Genomic DNA, 18,616 nt, shown 5'->3' with positions numbered 1-18,616 from the left:
CAGTGACACTTCGTACATTTCAGTGCACACAAGTGAAGAAAGCCCAAAGAGCTATCTCCTCTTGGCCACATGGTGGAGCATCACTGAAAGAAATCCCTGGAACGTTTTAACTCATTGGGGTTACCGTTCACCTAATTAGAAAACACTACAAGAGAGATCGAGAAAAGAAAAGAAATAACACAGCGAAGCCTTTGTTAGCATTGTGTGTGCGCCTCTGGGTCTGCATAGGAGATTTGCTTTCCCTGCTGATCTTTCAATGCTTAGACAGGTAACTGGAGGAGATCTGGCAACAGCCCTACCAAGATGACTGTGCCAAGCATCAGTCCCAGTTGCGGTGCTGTTAGCAGCTTCTGGTGCAACAACAACGGCAGCAGCAGCGGTGGCAGCAGCAAGAGCAATCACCGAGACGGACCAGAACACAATCTGAGCCCCACCGGCCACCTGATCACAGCTCTCAGTCTTGGCATCATTGGGACCCTGGGCTTCCTGAATAATCTCCTGGTTCTGATCCTTTTCTGCCGCAACAAAGTGTTGCGCTCTCCGATCAACTTGCTGCTGATGAACATTTCAGTGAGCGACCTGATGGTGTGCGTTGTGGGAACCCCGTTCAGCTTTGCTGCCAGCACTCAGGGACGTTGGCTCATTGGACCGTCTGGCTGCGTGTGGTACGGCTTTGTCAACAGCTTCTTTGGTAAGTACTGCAGCACCAATTTGCTATCCTGCATGTCTCCAGCCTGCTTCTGTCTGGGGCCTGTCTCTTCCCCAAGTCCCATCTGAAACTCCCAGCCTTGTGCATTTGCTCCAGAAAGCCTTGCACTCTTTCAAGGGTGGTGGTGGTCCTGTGCTGCTTGGCTCTAACAGACACTGCCTTACAGCCACTCTGAGTTACTAACAGCAAACTACATTGGGAAGCATAGGAATGCACACCTGACAACATTCCTTGTTGTCATGGCAGAGAGTTTGCAAAAGAGGTGTTCAGGGTTGGTTGGGGTAGATATGGTGCTAGCAGCAAGCGTGGAGGAATATAAGGGGCACAACAGGGATGTGTTATATAGCTATATAGCTCTTTCTTGGTAGAAAAGATGATGCTGTTTCCTCTTTCTTCCCCTGCTTCTCTTGCATACAGATAGAAGTACCAGAGTCTTTTAGACTCTGTGCATGCTCAAGGGCTCTGATGATTTAGGTATGTAAAGAATATAGTTGTCAACATCATATGTACAGTACAGAACAAATAACTTTGGGTCTACAAACCATCTCTATAAGGGAAATTTACTTCAGGAACTCCCTCTGTGTGTGTAGAGGTGGATTGAGCAACTGGGGAACAGTTATGAAACTTCACAAGACCATGGTTGTATATGAGAGACTAATGGGGTTTGGGGACTGACAACAGTATGATATTGCCTATCGAAAGTTAAAGGGGGTTTTAGGATACAATGGTAGAACAGATAGGAAGATTTGGGGGTTTGATACTACGTGGCAAACACTGTTTGAAAGTTGTTTGGGAAAAGTGAACAGCTATGTGTCTGATGGGGAACAGGGCAGTGAATCAAAGTATGGGCTGGGAGCCTGTGTTACATAAATACAACTAAAAGTTGAAAAGCAAGCAAAACTCAGGCAGAAAACTATAAAACAATGGAATGTGTCTTGCTGGAGACATTAATTGCAATAGGACTAACTTTGGGAGGAAAGCTAAAATGAACATGAACTAGAATTTATGCATAAAGTAAATATTGTATTTTAGATTGTTCAAAGTGCTACAATATCACAGTCATTCTTACAACAACCCTGTAAGGTAGACCAATATGAGTCTTCCTTTAGTACAGGCGGGGATTGAAAGTTGCCTAACGTCATTCGGTGAGTTCATAACTGGCTGTATAGTGCTAATATTTGAACTGGGAACTTCCTAGGTCAGTGCTCTGTCTCTGCACTCTAGCTGTACTTAACTCAAGCTGTATATAAGCATTTGTATATAAGCAAAAAAAAAAAAAAAAGTTGCAAGACAGCCCACCATTAGAGACTGGATGAGTGACAACTATAACCTTTGCATCCACCAGGCATCCACTATGCAGTCTACATGACCATCACAAACCTATCTCTCTCTGTTCCTAATGGCTAAATAGCCCACTGCAGATAAAGAATACTGGAATGAAATAATGAAATGGAGTGCCATGTAGTATGCAAGTTCCTCTATTTTGACAAATATGATAATCCATTGCTGAAATATGGTTATAAAACAGCAGTAAATATACTATTTGCAAGCCATCTAAGGCTTCATAGCCAAGAAACTTCTTGGCTTTGATATTTCAAACTATTTTTGCTCCAGGAGAAAAGCTTTGGATGAGCTCCGTATCTTGGCTATGTTTCTATGAGCGCAACCCAGATGCACTCTCAGGCCAGTGCAAGTCCCTTGCAGCGGCCCAGAGGTGTTGCAAAAGTGCCATAAGGCACTTTTGTGCCACCGCAGGAGACTGAATCCGGTGCCATGGCACCATCAGACAGATGAGCTTATGCCGACTGAGTCAGACCGGTACGGGGGTCTGGGGAGGGCGGGGGGAGGACAGAATGGGGCGTTCCAGGGCTGGGGGAGGCTGAAGTGGTTTTTGTGCACTTTTTAGGCTTTGTGTCATTCTGCATCTTTTATTCTTTTATTGATGTGTTAGTTCTTTCATTGTTTTAAATTGCTTGTTAGCCACCATGGGAGCTGTAACACTGAAGGTGTGGAGATGTATTTTGAAAAAAGGAGAGGGGGGCTGGAGCTCAGTGTCAGAGGGCTGCTTTGCTTGCTTGGCATTCTTGGGATGCAAATCAATCATTTCCAGCAAGGTCTGGGAAGACCCCTCTTCCAAAACCCTGGAGAGCTGTTCCCAGCCAGTGGAGACAATTCTGAACTAGCCTGAAAGATGAGATAAGATGAGATGAGATGTACCAATGGTTGGATTTTGCAGAAAATATATTGAAAATAAAATAATTCATGGATATGAATTAGGGCGCAATCCTTAGGGTGCAATCCTAACCTCTTATGTCAGTGCTTTCCAGCACTGGCATAGCGGTACCAATGGGACATGTGCTGCATCCTGCAGTTGGGTGTCACTCACAGAGGCCTCCTCAAAGTAAGGGAGCTGCATTGCCCTTATGTCAATGCTGGATTGCGCCCTTAATGGTCCTGGGTCTATCACTGTTTGTCAGCCTAACCTACCTGAAAGGGCTGTTGTGAGGATACAACAGGGGGGAAAAATACCTTGAGCATCAACCAGAGCTCCATGGAGGAAGGGTAGGATAGAATGTAACAAATAATAATTTTGAAAAAGGTGAATTTCAGCCAATGGAACGGTGAATTCCATTGTTATGCACACACACTGTCCATAAATGGCACTGGAGAATAATTAATGAAATCACATGTATAAAAGAAGCAAAATCTCCAGGGCCACCAGCCACTAACCATCAAATTTTAAGGCAAGTTAGAATGTGCATAAGAATGTGAGAGCCAGGTTACAGTGCAACTTGGAATAAGGGGAAGGCATTCCCCTTACCCCATGTCACACAGCAGCTGCCCCTATGGAGCTACTTGGATCTATGCCACCTAAAAAGGTGGCGCAAATCCGAGTGGAACAGTGTAAGGTCGGGCATAAGTGCCAGATCCTGGCTCCACCCCCCAGCTCAGATGAGCTGACTGTACCTGTACCCACAGCTCGTATTTTTAAAATGATTTCTGGAGCCTTATTTGAGTGGAAGGCAAATGCTACAAGTTCATTTGTGACTTACCAGCATTGGGAACAGGTTTACTTTTGGCCTTGCTAATATCCTCTTGCTACTGGAGGGGCTGCAGCTCAATGGTACAGCATTTGCTTTGCACGTAGAAGCAGGGTGACCAGATGACCTCTTTTTCCTGGACATGTCCTCTTTTTTAGCCTCATGCCCTGGAAAAGAACTTAAATGTCTTCCCTTTCCCTCTGAGTGGATCCTTGTAGGCAGAAAATAGCCTTCTTGTAATTAATAAATTATACGTAATATAGTTTTAAATTTAATAATAAGTAATATACTGTTTAAACTAACCACATGAAATAAATATACGAGTGTTTTTAGCTTTTATCTTGTCATGCCCTACATTTTACTTGGATGAGCTACATTTTGGGCTGCCTTGTCTTCTTCTGCAGTTACAACACCTGGTCACCTTGCTAATTGGGTAACCCCTGCTAATTGGGTAAGAGGCACTTTTTCAAGTGGGTGCTCCTCTTTTTAGCAGGGGAAGAGTAATTGGCCCGCCTCACCCCAGCACTGTCTTTTCTAGTGGCTGTCTGCTGGTGTTCTTTTTGCATCTTTTAGATTGTGAGCCCTTTTGGGACAGGGAGCCATTAGTTATTTGATTTTTCTCTGTAAAATCAACTTTTGATTGTGAACTTTTGATTTGTGAACTAAAAGCATGTGAACTTTTAGCTGAAAAGCGGTATATAAATACTGTTAATTAATTAATTAATTTGCACAGAAAGCCCCACATTTACCCAGGTGGGAAAAAATTCAGAGAAAAATTCTTGATTGATCATTCAGAGGGCCACTGTCAGCCAGCATTAGACAGCTTCTTCAGAATCTGCATTGATAGAATTTTATTCACTGGGCTCTTCCTGTGAATAGCTGTTTTTTCTGTCCATCTTGTTCAAAACCTAAAAATATACCTCATTCCTTCTCCATCAATATATTTTATCAATGTTCTGTCTGTTTGAGAGCAACTATAATATTGTTTCCATTTGTCAAATCACCTGAACAAACTGTGGAGAATGTGGGATGTTCTTTGTTTTTGGTCTGGTTTTCTCTGCTACCACCCAGATAACTGTCTCTGATTTGTGTACCTGTTTACCTGGGTGAACAGGTGCCCTGGTTTGGTCTGGTCTGGTCTGCTAATATCCAACTAAACGCCTCTGGTGTGTGTACCTGCTCACCTGAATGAGCAGGTGCCCTGGTCTGGGCTGGTCCAGTCTGATCTGCTAATATCCAGATAAATGTCTCCAGTGTGTGTACCTGTTCACCTGGATGAATTAAAATAGCATTCAAAATCAAACTGCCCCAATCAGCATTGTGTGTTTGACTTCTAGCTTAGGCAGGCACTTGATTTCAATTAATCTCATTGTTTGGTAGTGAGGTGAAGTGTCAAACACTGACATCTTTCTTGGCAGTTTACAAATGTTGTTGTCTAGCATAGGTGTACTTAGTCTTTTGTGCTAGCACATTTCCATGATTAAGAGTGAAGGTGCTAAAATCTTCCAAGTTCTTGGTCAAGCACTTTCGAGCAAAATGGCAATCGACTGAGAATGCGATGCAGTACCCATCATGTTGTGCAAAGGATGAAGGCAGTGGATGATGGGATTGGTTTCCTGGAACTATTTCATAGGGCATACAATTTTGTGCTTTTGGAGTCTTGTTCGGGAGAAAAAAAGTGAGGAACTGTGTGGGTGCATAACTTGGGCCTGCAATTAAAAAAAGAATAATCAGGTTAATGGACTGAAAATCTGTTGATTGATTAAAAAGGTGTCCCCAGCAGCAGAGCTGCTGGGGCAGCAGATTTCAAGGGCAAAATATCATCATCATCATCATCATCATCATCCTTGTTACCTGAGCAAAGAGGCACTTTTTCAAGTAGTGCTCCTTTTCTATTTAGCATAGGGAGAGTCTTCACCCCAGTACAGTGTCTTTTCTAGTGGTTAATGGACTGAAAATCTGTTGATTGATTAAAAAGGTGTCCCCAGCAGCAGAGCTACTGGGGCAGCAGATTTCAAGGGCAAAATATCATCATCATCATCATCATCATCATCATCCTTGTTACCTGGGCAAAGAGGAACTTTTTCAAGTAGTGCTCCTTTTCTATTTAGCATAGGGAGAGTCTTCACCCTAGTACAGTGTCTTTTCTAGTGGCTGTTTACTTGTGTTCTTCTGCATCTTTTTAGATTGTGAGCATTTTGGAACAGGGAGACATTTAGTGATTTGATTTTCTCTGTAAACCACTTTGTGGCTTTTTTTTAAAAAGATATATAAAGATTCATAATAATAATAATAATAATAATAATAATAATAATAATAATAATAATAATAATAATAAATTGACACAATGGAGAGAAGGAAGGGAGATGAAGGTAGAAGGGGAAGCATGACTGGGCATGCTCCAAGACAATGTAACTTGTGCACATGGGAAAAATGGACTTCATGTACAAGGACGGAGTGCAGGGTCTTGTGAAACCAAGCAATGGAATGACATAAAATAAGGGGAAAGACATGGATATAGGTGCAACAAAATGAAAAATGGGGGGGGGGGAGGAATTCAAAAGATAATGCAATACACAACACATTCTAAGTACATACACACATGCACACACACGGCTAGATGCTAAACATTAGCAGTTACTGAAAGAGGAAACTGTCAGTGCGCATGGCACTTTATACAGAATGAGGAGAAAGGTCCATGCCCAAAGACTTGCAACCTATGTACTTACACAAGGGAGACAACAGAGGGAGAGAAGGGGATGGAGGCCGGATGAACAGAAGAAGCATGTACGATTGATTCTGGTACGTTAGTTAAAGGGCCCAATTGTATCCAGCTTTTCAGCGCCAATGTAGCCATGCCAATAGGGCGTGTGCTACCTTCTGTGGTGGTGGGGCACTCTCAGAGACCCCCTCAAAGTAAAGGAATGTTTATTCCCTTATCTCAAGGCTGCATTGTGGCTGCATTGGTGCTAGAAAGTTGGATAGGATTGGGCCCAAAGTAGGGAAGAGAACTAAGGTGTAGTGCCAAAGCATCACAGGGAGAGAGTGAAGAGTGGGAATCAGATGACCTGAAATCTTCTCCACAAACTCTCTTCCAGGAGCGGAGCTGCAATCTTCGTTTATATATCCACAACTGAATACTCCTTAGTAATATTTGCATTTCTTCCAGCGAAGAGCTTTTTTTTCAAAGTTGCTAGACGCTGGTTCCACCTCTGACATTCTTTAACCTCTATGCTTGACAAAGCCACTCATCAGTGGCAAACAGCCGCCTGGTGTGAAAATGTTGCACAGCAGGCTATTTGTAGAAGAGGGATTTTTGAGGAGTTGTTGGACAAGTATTTTTAAAAATTCCTATGTTCACCAGTGTAAAGATACAGATTAGAGTTAGGAATCAGGCAAGAGTGGGGAGGAAGATTTTGACCCAGGGAGCTCAGGAATCACATCAGGTTTATATTTCTGGCATTTTAATTATCTCCTTTGTAGCCAAGTGGTGAGTAATCAATATTATAAACAAATAGGGCAGTTGAAATGTCATGTTGGAGCAATACAGAGGAAGGCTGATTCATAAGGTTAATGCAGGTTAGTCCTACAGTTGTGACCAGATTCTGTAAGGATATGAGGGCAATTGGTGGGAGAGATATATAAATCCCTTCGGTCGTCCAACTGACTGGACAGCCAAACACATGCCCTCCTTCCTTTCCATTTCCTGATCCATGTTTCACAGGCTCTATTTCTGATTGTTAGGTGGATTAATGGGGCTGGGGGCCAACAGAGCAATGCTCTGCCTTTCTGCCTTGCCAGTTTTTGCTGCCTTCTCCTCCGTATTGCTAAAGGAAGCCAAGAGATCATGTTCTCATCCCTGCTCTACCTTGGAACTACGTATATCTTGTGAGCCATTAGCCACTATCTTCTAAGCTGCCAAAGCCTATTTTCAGTTTGCTGTATTTTCAGTACAAATGAAGCACTTAACAGGATTGTGTCCTTTTGGTCCAGGTATCTCCAAATGAATGGGATTTGTTCTCAGAATCCCATTAGTTCCTGTTTGTACGTGAGGTGGGTTCACATACACCTCACATACAGTGACCGGAGAGTTCTGCTGCACAGTTGCTGGTTGGCAGCTATTTCAGTTTTCCCACAATACCCCAAACACCCCCTTCAGACACTCCAGAAGGAAGATGGGGAAGGCCTCTGGACTCATGCTAGGCCTGCATCTGCCGCTAATGTGCTTTCAAAGCCCTGCCCCAAATTGTTGAGCAAAGGCTGAACATGTGCACAATTGGCACGGGAGGAGTTAGCATAGTGCAATCCCAGGGTCCTTCCACAGGTTACTGTACATGGTTTTGCAACATCTAGAAAGGGTGTGTTACTCTGGGGCACTGGGGAGAAAAATGGAGACTACCACTGGGTGGTGTGATGTGGCCAACACTTTTTCCCCATGTGCTCTGGAGCCACCTTATGGGGCATTGTGAGAAAATTAAAATAAGTGGCCTCCAGGATAGAGCTATGCCACTATTGCACCAGGTGGAAGCAAAAGTAGACACAATGGGGGGGGGGGGAGGAAATAAAGCAAACAAAATTAAAGATATATGAGGACAAGTAAAATGAACAGAATGCAAATGAGTATAAATGGAACTGTCACTAAGCATATTGGGCTTTAATTTACAACAATGAAAGGCGAAGCAAAATGAACACAGTTACTATACACCTCTAATTTTCAGCAGCTGATTATATGCAAGCAGATAACAGTGTTAGTCATTTGTATTCATTGTTTGCTCGTTGATGTTGAATTACTGACATCCACTCTGCAGTTCTTGTGAGAACTGAGATGGGACCAGAAAGATCAAAACTGCAAAACAATGTTCATCTGAACATTCAGAGCTTTTGACTCCTGACCTGCCAGGAGACGCAGGGCGGCCCAGCCATGATTCAACTAGCATCCTGAGCAGATGGCAAAAGGGTAAAGTTCACCCTGAGTCTGCCACTACCACTGCTCTCCATCCCTCAGCGAACACGAGCCTCATGAATCTGCTCCCCACTCACCAAAAGCGAATGAGAATCAGGTCATCTGCTTCCCTCCCCGTGCTCTATCCTGGCTTGGTGCTTAATATTTAAAGGGATGTGGTGAGGAGGTGAGGAGGTTTATTTCTGGAGGGGGGCTGCACAAGCATATCTCCTGCCAAGGCTGCAGCAGAGAATCAGGGGTCTTGTCAGGAAGTGGATCCAGTGGGCTTGCCCTGCTCTAACGACTGAGTTGATGACATACCATGAAATCCTTCAGAATGGTGTTGAACAGCTGCTATAGCCAGCTAGACACATGTAGAATATAGTGATGAAACAGCTTTACAAATAAATGTGAAGGACAGAAAGTTTAAAAAAAAATATGGCGGAACATTGCAGGTTATTATTATTATTATTATTATTATTATTATTATTATTATTATTATTATTATTAACAGTATTTATATACCACTTTTCAACTAAAAGTTCACAAAGCGGTTTACAGAGAAAAATCAAATAACTAAATGGCTCCCTGTCCCAAAAGGGCTCACAATCTAAAAAGATGCAAAGGAATACCAGCAGACAGCCACTAGAACAGACAGTGCTGGGGTTATTTTAAACTTTGTTATTCCCTACAAGCACATCTACTGTAGCTACTCTACACGTTTTAGCAAGACGATATGCCATTCTACTAAGTGAATCAGAGCTAAAAATGAAATTGATTTAATTTCAGTTTCAGTTTTTTGAAACCAGAGAAAAAAGAACAGACCAGGACATGGAGAGGATTGCTCATTGTTCAATTACCGCCAGCCATTTTTGGAGACAATACCCCAGTTTTCAGAGGCTGGTCCAACCAGACTCTACTTTCCCCAAATTTGGAGTGTAGCCAACGACAGCTGGACCACAGTGGATGTTAGAAAAAGCACACACATTCTGCCAGCGCAGCACTTGTTTAAAAGATATATTTTTATAAAGAGAAAGTTTATATACAAAAATGCAGTAGGTGGAAGAAAGCATTTCTATGGAATAGGAATTGGGGGCCTGATCCTATCAGGCCAGTACTAGCCCTCCACTGGCGCTGAGTGTCGCAAGCATGCTGTAAGGCACACCTGTGACACTCACTGCTGGGCCAGCACTGGCTCAGCATGAGCCCGTGTCGAACCAGTGCCAGGCAAAGGCCAGTTGCATGCTAACTGGAGCTCTGGGCGGGCACCAGGCAGCAGAGCAGTAAGTTGGAGTGGGGGAGGCATTCTGAGGTAGGGGAGGGCAGGGTGGAAGGTGAGGCAGGGGGTAGGACCAGGGTGGAGACTGCGACAAGCTCTACCACCATATCATAACCCTCCTTCCAGCCTGCAAACCACAACATGGATCTCCTCGATTCTGTGCCCACTCAATAGCATACTGCAGGCATCCCCTTCCCCACCCAACCCCTGCCCCCACCTGCTGCTTTACCTGGTCCAGTGGGCACTGCAAAGTCTGGCAGCAGAGTTCATGGTGCTGCCGCCTCTTGCAACAGTGAACAGAAAATGGCCAGCGATGGCGCATTGCGCACTCCATCTACGCCCATTTTAAAGCAGCAGAAGCCACCTCCGTGGTTGTAATGAGTTCCACATGACAGCCCAGTCCATCATAGCGTTGTGTCGAACACCAAAACCAATACTGTCTTTCTCATGTAGCTGGGTCTCTGCATTCTGGGCCTTGCCTTATCTAAACTATGCGGTGATAAATTATGCTAGGCACAGCGCCACACTGATAAGAAACAACATTTGTGGGAAAGCAGCTGCTCCTGGCCTCGCTAAACAAGCAGACAGACAGGAGAAATGGTGAAAATTAATTGACTTCTCATGATCACAAAATTCTTTCAGTATCTTACTGCTACAAACTTGCTGCCTTTCCCCCCAAAAACGATGATAGAGAGAACCAAATCAATTAATTTCCAATGATAGGACAGTTGAATAAAGTCAACCTCGATGTTCAGCCTGCGTAGTGAGCAACAGTAACAATAAGCACCTAGCAGAATATCTTCTTTGAGATTTGCATTCAGTTGTAGCAGCAGCTACAGCAGCAGCTGTTTCCTTCCTTCCCTGCCACCATCCCTCACTCTGTGCCATGTGTCATGGATCCAGGGCCCACAAGACCTCCTTCTTGTGACAATGGCTGCTCCTCTCCCTCTTCTCCATCACACGTGCCGTCTTTGTTCCAGATTCCACCCACATTCACCAGCTGTCCTGGTAAAGCCGTTCGCTGCCTTTCTGCTCATCGTTGCCTTTATGATCCTTCTATGCCAGGGGTGTCCAAACATTTTGGCAGGAGGGCCACATCATCTTTCTGACACTGTGTTGGGGGCCAGAAAAAAAAAAGAATTAATTTACATTTAAAATTTGAATAAATTTACATAAATGAATTTATTAGAGATGGAACTTATATGAATGAATGAAGGTCTTTCAATAACTCAAGGCCTATAAAAGGTCTTGCACAAAGCAAGGCCAGCCTTTCCTTCGCTGCCACTGCTGCATCACAGACATGAAACAGCAAGTAGTGGAGGGAGCCCTTGTCCCACAGCTCAGGCGAGAGGTCAAACAGTTGTTCTCGTGCTGAGAGCAGTTGCATCAGGCCAGCATGGGCTCCCCGAGGGCTGGATTGGGAGCCCCCGAGGGCCACAAGTGGCCCCTGGGCTGGGGTTTGGGCACCCCTGTTGTAGGCCACTCCACACAGCCACTCCTGCTGCTTTGCCTTTTCAAAAGGCAACCTGCATAACCAGCACCAGAAAAAGGAAATAGGGAGTTCTCTCCATTTCTTTTTTCTTCCTGGGATGGAGCAGATGCATGGCAGAGGTGGCAGCAAATGTCACCAGCACCTCATCATAACTGGAGCGGCAGAATAACCACCTTCTCCCAACTGCTGCCTGAACCACTTGTCTAATCCCTGCTCCAGCATGTGGACCAGTAGTCCGGCATATTTTCATATTCCACTTTTTGCACATCGGCAACCAAACTTAGCATTTGGAGTGTAACTAAGATCGACAGCATTGTATTTCTGCATGCCAAGGGAAATGGCTAATTATGGTCATTTAAGCCACTACACCACCAGCATCTAATAGCGTTACACTTGTACTAACCAATTACTCCAACAAATCCTTTCTAAATGTACCCTGCCATATCATCTCTCCCAGTATTTAATTCTTTTCCTACTGATTCTCTCATTAGATGCAGTACACGACACTCCAGTCTCATCTGGTTGGTTTTAACATACGTTTTGTGGGTTTTTTTCTGTTTGTTTCTTTGCAGATAATAAGTTTAGTGTCAGAGATTAGTCTTGGAGACAGTATCATTAATCATCAGACAGTTTGCTAGTTCTTCATAAAATATAGTACTGTCATCTCTCTGCCTAGAAGGGAAGCCAGGAGTCATTACCTTGATTCTTTGGCTGTTTGATGCTTTCCTTTTTTCGTAGATATAGAAAACAAATGTCCCAATCCTATCCCCCTCCCCCACCAACCTAACTAGCACTGCGCTGGCCCAGGCTACTTTACAGCAGTCATAAAGCAGTCTCTGCCAACAAGTACAGTGGGCCCACTAGCCGGGAAGTCACAGTGGCCTCCTACGAGCTGGGAGGCTGATCAACACCCAGTGGAGCAGGTAAGCCTACGCAGGGAGTTGGAGGGAGGCAGGGAGGGGTTGAGTTGGGGGCAGAGGGTAGGAGGAATGGGGGAGTGTGGGTGGAACAGGGCAGTGACAGGGTGGGGAGGAGGGCAAATCGGATTCAGGAGGTGTGGGATTGACAGTGGTAGCACACACTGAATCCTGAGTTGCTTCCTGGGCTTGATCCACCTGCATGATGCAATGTAGACTTACACCAGTAATTGAGTTAGCACAGGTCCTGGTTGCCCCATAACTACCTACATTGGGCAAAATTCTCTTTATAACTCCAGTTGAATGGAGTTATAAACTGTATCTGTATCTGTACTGTATCTGAACTGTATCTGTTCCGAGATACAGATAGCAGCTGACACGGGCAACATCAAGGGGATGTATGATGGTATCAAGCAGGCCCTAGGTCCAACACAGAGGAAAATTGCCCCTCTGAAGTCTGCCACAGGCGAGGTCATCCAGGATCGGGCGCAGCAGATGGAACGCTGGGTGCAGCACTACTCTGAGCTATATTCCAGAGAAAATGTAGTCACCGAAGAAGCACTGAACAACATTGAGTGCCTGCCTGTGCTGGAAGAGCTTGACAGTGAACCAACCCTAGAAGAACTTCACGTGGCCCTGGACTCCCTTGCCTTTGGCAAGGCACCTGGAAAAGACAGCATCCCTGCTGAAGTCCTAAAATGCTGCAAAGAGATCATCGTCACTGAGCTGCATGAAATCCTCTGTCTCTGCTGGAGAGAAGGTGGAGTACCTCAAGACATGAGGGATGCAAACATCATCACGCTGTACAAGAACAAAGGTGACAGGGGTGACTGCAACAACTACCGCGGCATCTCTCTCCTTAGCGTTGTAGGAAAGCTGTTTGCCCGAGCTGTACTAAAGAGGCTCCAGGTACTTGCAGAGAGCGTCTATCCAGAATCGCAGTGTGGATTCCGAGCCAACAGGTCCACCACTGATATGGTATTCTCCCTTAGACAACTGCAGGAGAAATGCAGGGAACAACGACAGCCACTCTTTATAGCCTTCATAGATCTCACAAAGGCTTTCGACCTGGTCAGCAGAGACGGCCTCTTCAAGATTCTCCCCAAGATTGGATGTCCACCCAGGCTCCTCAGCATCATCAGATCTTTCCACAAGGACATGAAGGGCACTGTTGTCTTCGATGGCTCCACAACAGACCCTTTTGACATCCGAAGCGGAGTGAAGCAGGGCTGTGTTCTTGCACCAACCTTGTTTGGGATTTTCTTCGCTGTCCTGCTGAAGCAGGCCTTTGGAACTGCAACAGAAGGCATCTATCTCCGGACCAGATCAGACGGAAAGCTCTTCAACCTCTCCAGACTGAGAGCAAAATCCAAAGTCCAGCTGAAATGTCTGCGTGACTTCCTCTTTGCCGACGATGCAGCTGTCACTACCCACTCTGCCAAAGATCTCCAGCAGCTCATGGATCGTTTTAGCAAGGCCTGCCAAGATTTTGGACTGACAATCAGCCTGAAGAAAACACAGGTCATGGTTCAGGATGTGGACTCACCTCCCTGCATTACAATCTCTGAGCATGAACTGGAGGTTGTCCATGACTTTGTGTACCTTGGCTCAACGATCTCCGACACTCTTTCTCTCGATACCGAGCTAAACAAGCGCATCGGTAAAGCAGCTACCACGTTTTCCAGACTCACAAAGAGAGTCTGGTCCAACAAGAAGCTGATGGAACAAACCAAGATCCAGGTCTACAGAGCTTGCGTCCTGAGTACACTTCTGTACTGCAGCGAGTCGTGGACTCTTCGCTCACAACAGGAGAGGAAACTGAGCGCTTTCCACATGCGCTGCCTCCGACGCATCCTCGGCATCACCTGGCAGGACAAAGTTCCAAACAACACAGTCCTGGAACGTGCTGGAATCCCTAGCATGTATTCACTGCTGAAACAGAGACGCCTGCGTTGGCTTGGTCATGTCGTGAGAATGGATGATGGCCGGATCCCAAAGGATCTCCTCTATGGAGAACTCGTGCAAGGAAAGCGCCCTACAGGTAGACCACAGCTGCGATACAAGGACATCTGCAAGAGGGATCTGAAGGCCTTAGGGATGGACCTCAACAAGTGGGAAACCCTGGCCTCTGAGCGGCCCGCTTGGAGGCAGGCTGTGCAGCATGGCCTTTCCCAGTTTGAAGAGACACTTGGCCAACAGTCTGAGGCTAAGAGGCAAAGAAGGAAGGCCCATAGCCAGGGAGACAGACCAGGGACAGACTGCACTTGCTCCCGGTGTGGAAGGGATTGTCACTCCCGGATTGGCCTTTTCAGCCACACTAGACGCTGTGCCAGAACCACCTTTCAGAGCGCGATACCATAGTCTTTCGAGACTGAAGGTTGCCAATACTAACTCCAGTTACAGTCCTTATGCATATGATTATAAAATTGACATCCCCATGGAGCTGATCCACTACAGATATAGAGGGTCCATTGTATAATGACTATGATGATCCCATTCCCATAGCTACTACCATTGAGCATTCATGCTCTAATGTCCAGTTAATACAAATTTATGTCGTTCTTATGCATCATATTCTTTCCATCAGAATCTGTTGCATTTCTGTTATTGTCACCTTTACGGGGTAAAAAATCCATTACGGGGTACAAGCCATGATGTGTATGTGCAACCTCCTGATTTTAGAAATGGGCTATGTCAGATGCAAGGGAGGGCACCAGGATGCAGGTCTCTTGTGATCTGGTGTGCTCCCTGGGGCATTTGGTGGGCCACTGTGAGATACAGGAAGCTGGACTAGATGGGCCTATAGCCTGATCCAGTGGGGCTGTTCTTATGTTCTTATGTCACATCTTACCGCACTAACCATTTCTCTACAGTTAGTGTGTGTGTACATTCCAAAGTAACCAGGCTCTAAAGAAAGGCTCTGGTAGCTCCTAGGAAAACCAACAAGCTGGGTCTTTGTGGTAATTCAGCCTATATGGATACCTCATTGGAACAGCGGTCATGATACATGTCATATTCAGCAAATTAGAAGATCATAGCTGCCTTAACTCTCTGTCTTAACACTCTCTGGGCCCAATCCTATCCAACTTTCCAGCACTGAACAGGGCCAACAGGGCCTGCACTGCATCCTGCAGCAGAGGGCAGTCGCAGAGACCTCGTCAAGGTAAGGGAATGTTTGATCTCTTATCTTAGGACTGCACTGTGGCTGCACTGGTGCTGGAAAGTCGGGTAGGATTTTTTATTTGTTAATAGCCAGGAGTAGAGAGAGAGAGAGTTCTCATGGCTCTCACGGATGTTTCAAAATGCCCTTTTAAAAGTACTGCTTTTTCTGGCTGGATACAAAGGATCAACATATGACAAAAGACTAATTATAACTGTGGGATCGAAGGGGCAAATTTGTTTCTCTCCATAACTCTCAAGTTGGATGTTTCAAAATGTCCTTTTTAAATTGCTACTCTGGCCACAATACAAAAGATCAACACAAGACAAAAGACTATAATTATACCTGTGTGGGATCAAAGGGGAGAATTTTTTAAAGAGCACATTTCTTATCCAGAGATCATAAATTCAACTTTCTTTCTCCTTTGTCATCTTATCCTTGGCGTCCTGAAATGTGAAGGACTAGCCTGACAAGCTTGTGTTCCTGAGCATTTATTCGGAATTCAAGAAGGCAGTAAATAGATTCCAATATACTTCTGCAATTAGTTGCATTTCCAGATTGAAAATGTCAAAACTAGCTAGAGCACAAGGGTATGCAGGAAGGCGAAGTAGGCAGAGGTTTTTAAGTATCCACTTCCCCCAAATCCATTTGGACGTTGGCACAATCTGAAACTGTCCCAGTTCCTGCCATAGTGTCCCTGCAACCTTCCTACTTTTGGCAGCTTACTGGAAGAAATGGCATTGCTAAGAGGTGTGTGGGCAAGTGCAGACTCCACTGGATGACACACTTCAGAGTGTGTGTTTGTGCATGTGACAGAACAACTGGCCAAAATTGTGAAATCTTGGTATTTTCTATTAATACTATTATGTTATATATCATTCAATGCAGAATTTCATGCAGAATGCAGTGAAACAAACCACACTGAAATATCTGTATTCTAACAAATGTTGTGGCCAAATAAACAGAAAACACAACTGCCTTATGTAACAAAAGTGGATTTTCTTAATTCAAAACTGACCAATGAGACTGGTTGTTCTGAAAGCCAATGAGGTGTTATTATGACACAGTAAGGAACCAATAAGATGTCAGTACGAATCAGCTCTCATTTCCATGTATCAGAACTAATACTAAGAACTCTTATTCAGTTGTATGATTGCCATCAAGTTAGCCACTGGTTTTTTGTTGGTTGATTTATTGGGTGGCCTGTACTGTTATATATTAAAATAAACAATAGCGTTAATGGGGGTGACACTAACCCTAGTGATGTCACTGCATTTAGATTGTGCATATGATATCGTAATTTATTCTGTGTGGTCTGATACAGGAGGAGGTCCATCATGTTGGGGGGGGGGGTGAAACAATGAGCTTTTGCACTAGGTGACAAGAACCCTAGTGACACCTCTGCTGGGAAGAGAGAAGACAACATGAAGAGCTCTGTTACAGCTCTGTCACAGTGACTGAGGCCTTGCTTGTGGCACGTGCAATGTCTGTGGATGCATTTTTAAGAATAATGAAAAATGTAATTGCCATTTTCCCCAGTAGCCTTGAAAAGCTGCCACAGTCAATGCCTCAGTATCAGCTTTATCGGGCAGCTGATGGGGAGAGGGATTTATGACAGTGGAAGAGGCTTCTGCTGTTGTAAAATGGCTGGAGACAGAATGCTGTGCATTCCATCAGCAGCCATTTTGGGAGCACTGCCACAAAAGATGGTAGCACCCCACATCTGTTGCTGGTTCCTGCTGCACCCATCAGATCAGGAAACATAAGGCAGTGGGTGAAACTGGGGAAACACAGGACAGAGTGGATCCAGCAGCAAAGGGTGCACCATATCCTATCCCCTTTTAGCAGCTTCCTCTTCTTTGACTTGCACCTGCTACACAGCTGACGCAGGTCTGAGAACCATTGCAGAGTGGGAAGCTTATGGATGAGTAAGAAGAAATAGTTCCTCTTTCCCTTCAGAAGCCCTGATCTACTCCCCCACTGGATACAGCATGCTCTTTTTTGACCCAGCTGTATCAGAAGGGGGGAGGATAGCACTGGGCTTTGAGTCTTTAATCAAAGAGTTTTCAGTCTAGCAATCCCACATGTTATTAATAAGCTGCATGTATTTGTCAAAACATGCAAATAAAATATAAAAATATCTGCTCTTCCTTTACAGGTATGGTGTCACTTATATCTCTGGCTGTGCTTTCCTATGAACGCTACTGCACAATGATGGGAACAACAGAAGCAGATGCCACCAACTACAAGAAAGTATGGCTGGGAATCTTTGTGTCCTGGATATATTCTTTATTCTGGACCTTACCGCCACTTTTTGGATGGAGTAGCTATGGACCAGAAGGACCAGGAACGACATGCTCAGTAAACTGGCATTCAAGGGATGCTAACAATGTATCCTATATAATTTGCCTCTTCGTCTTTTGCCTTGTCGTTCCTTTTTTCATTATTGTTTACTGCTATGGGAAGCTGCTGTGTGCCATAAAGCAGGTGAGTGGATTTTTCCATCTTCTTTTCAGCAAGCCATCAATAGTTTTCACTTAGCCAGTAGGATGGCAGTGGAACTATACTGGGCAGTTCATATATATTAAGATGTGGCTGACTGGTAATGAAAAATGTGATGTTCTTCCATTTGTCTGAACGGGCACATATCATATTCTAGGCATATGACTTCAAGGATGGAATTCTCACAGTACTATCAGATGGGCATAATGTTGAGGGGAATTGACAAATTTGTGGATTATTCCTTCATTTTGTTGTAACTTCCTTCCTTTACAGGTATTTAGGAAGCAAAGAGCCAAACATTTTAGCCTTCCCTTGTAGATTAAATGCTGCAGCTCCCAGGACAGCTCCTAGTTTCCCCATTCTAAGGAAGAATCATACTTATCTTGGGGTGGGGTGGAGGGAGAACCTTTGCTTCACACATGATGAGAAATGGCATTCCCGTATGGATGGCAACTGAGTCAGGATACAAATGGATCTGAAAGAAGGCACATCATTAAGGATGCAGTATGAAAGCACATTGCCTGTTTGCTGCAAAACTTGGTTGGGGAGGAAACCAAATCCTAAGGATACTAAG

At 44.7% G+C, this 18,616-nt stretch overlaps 1 protein-coding gene across 1 annotated transcript in view; it reads left to right on the top strand.

The window, feature by feature from the left end:
• The first annotated feature begins 303 nt into the window (after nucleotides 1–303).
• Nucleotides 304–18,616, top strand: part of LOC136645892 (vertebrate ancient opsin-like) — an 80,480-nt gene continuing 62,167 nt past the window's right edge. Inside the window, exons 1-2 of the mRNA XM_066622343.1 lie at nucleotides 304–691; nucleotides 17,699–18,027. Coding sequence (XP_066478440.1) covers nucleotides 304–691; nucleotides 17,699–18,027 — 717 coding nt within the window. The remainder of the gene's footprint in view (nucleotides 692–17,698; nucleotides 18,028–18,616) is intronic.

Source organism: Tiliqua scincoides, chromosome 3 (genome assembly GCF_035046505.1).
Source record: "Tiliqua scincoides isolate rTilSci1 chromosome 3, rTilSci1.hap2, whole genome shotgun sequence".
In the NCBI taxonomy this organism is placed as follows: Eukaryota; Metazoa; Chordata; class Lepidosauria; order Squamata; family Scincidae; genus Tiliqua; species Tiliqua scincoides.
This window is presented reverse-complemented; position numbering and strand designations above follow the sequence as displayed.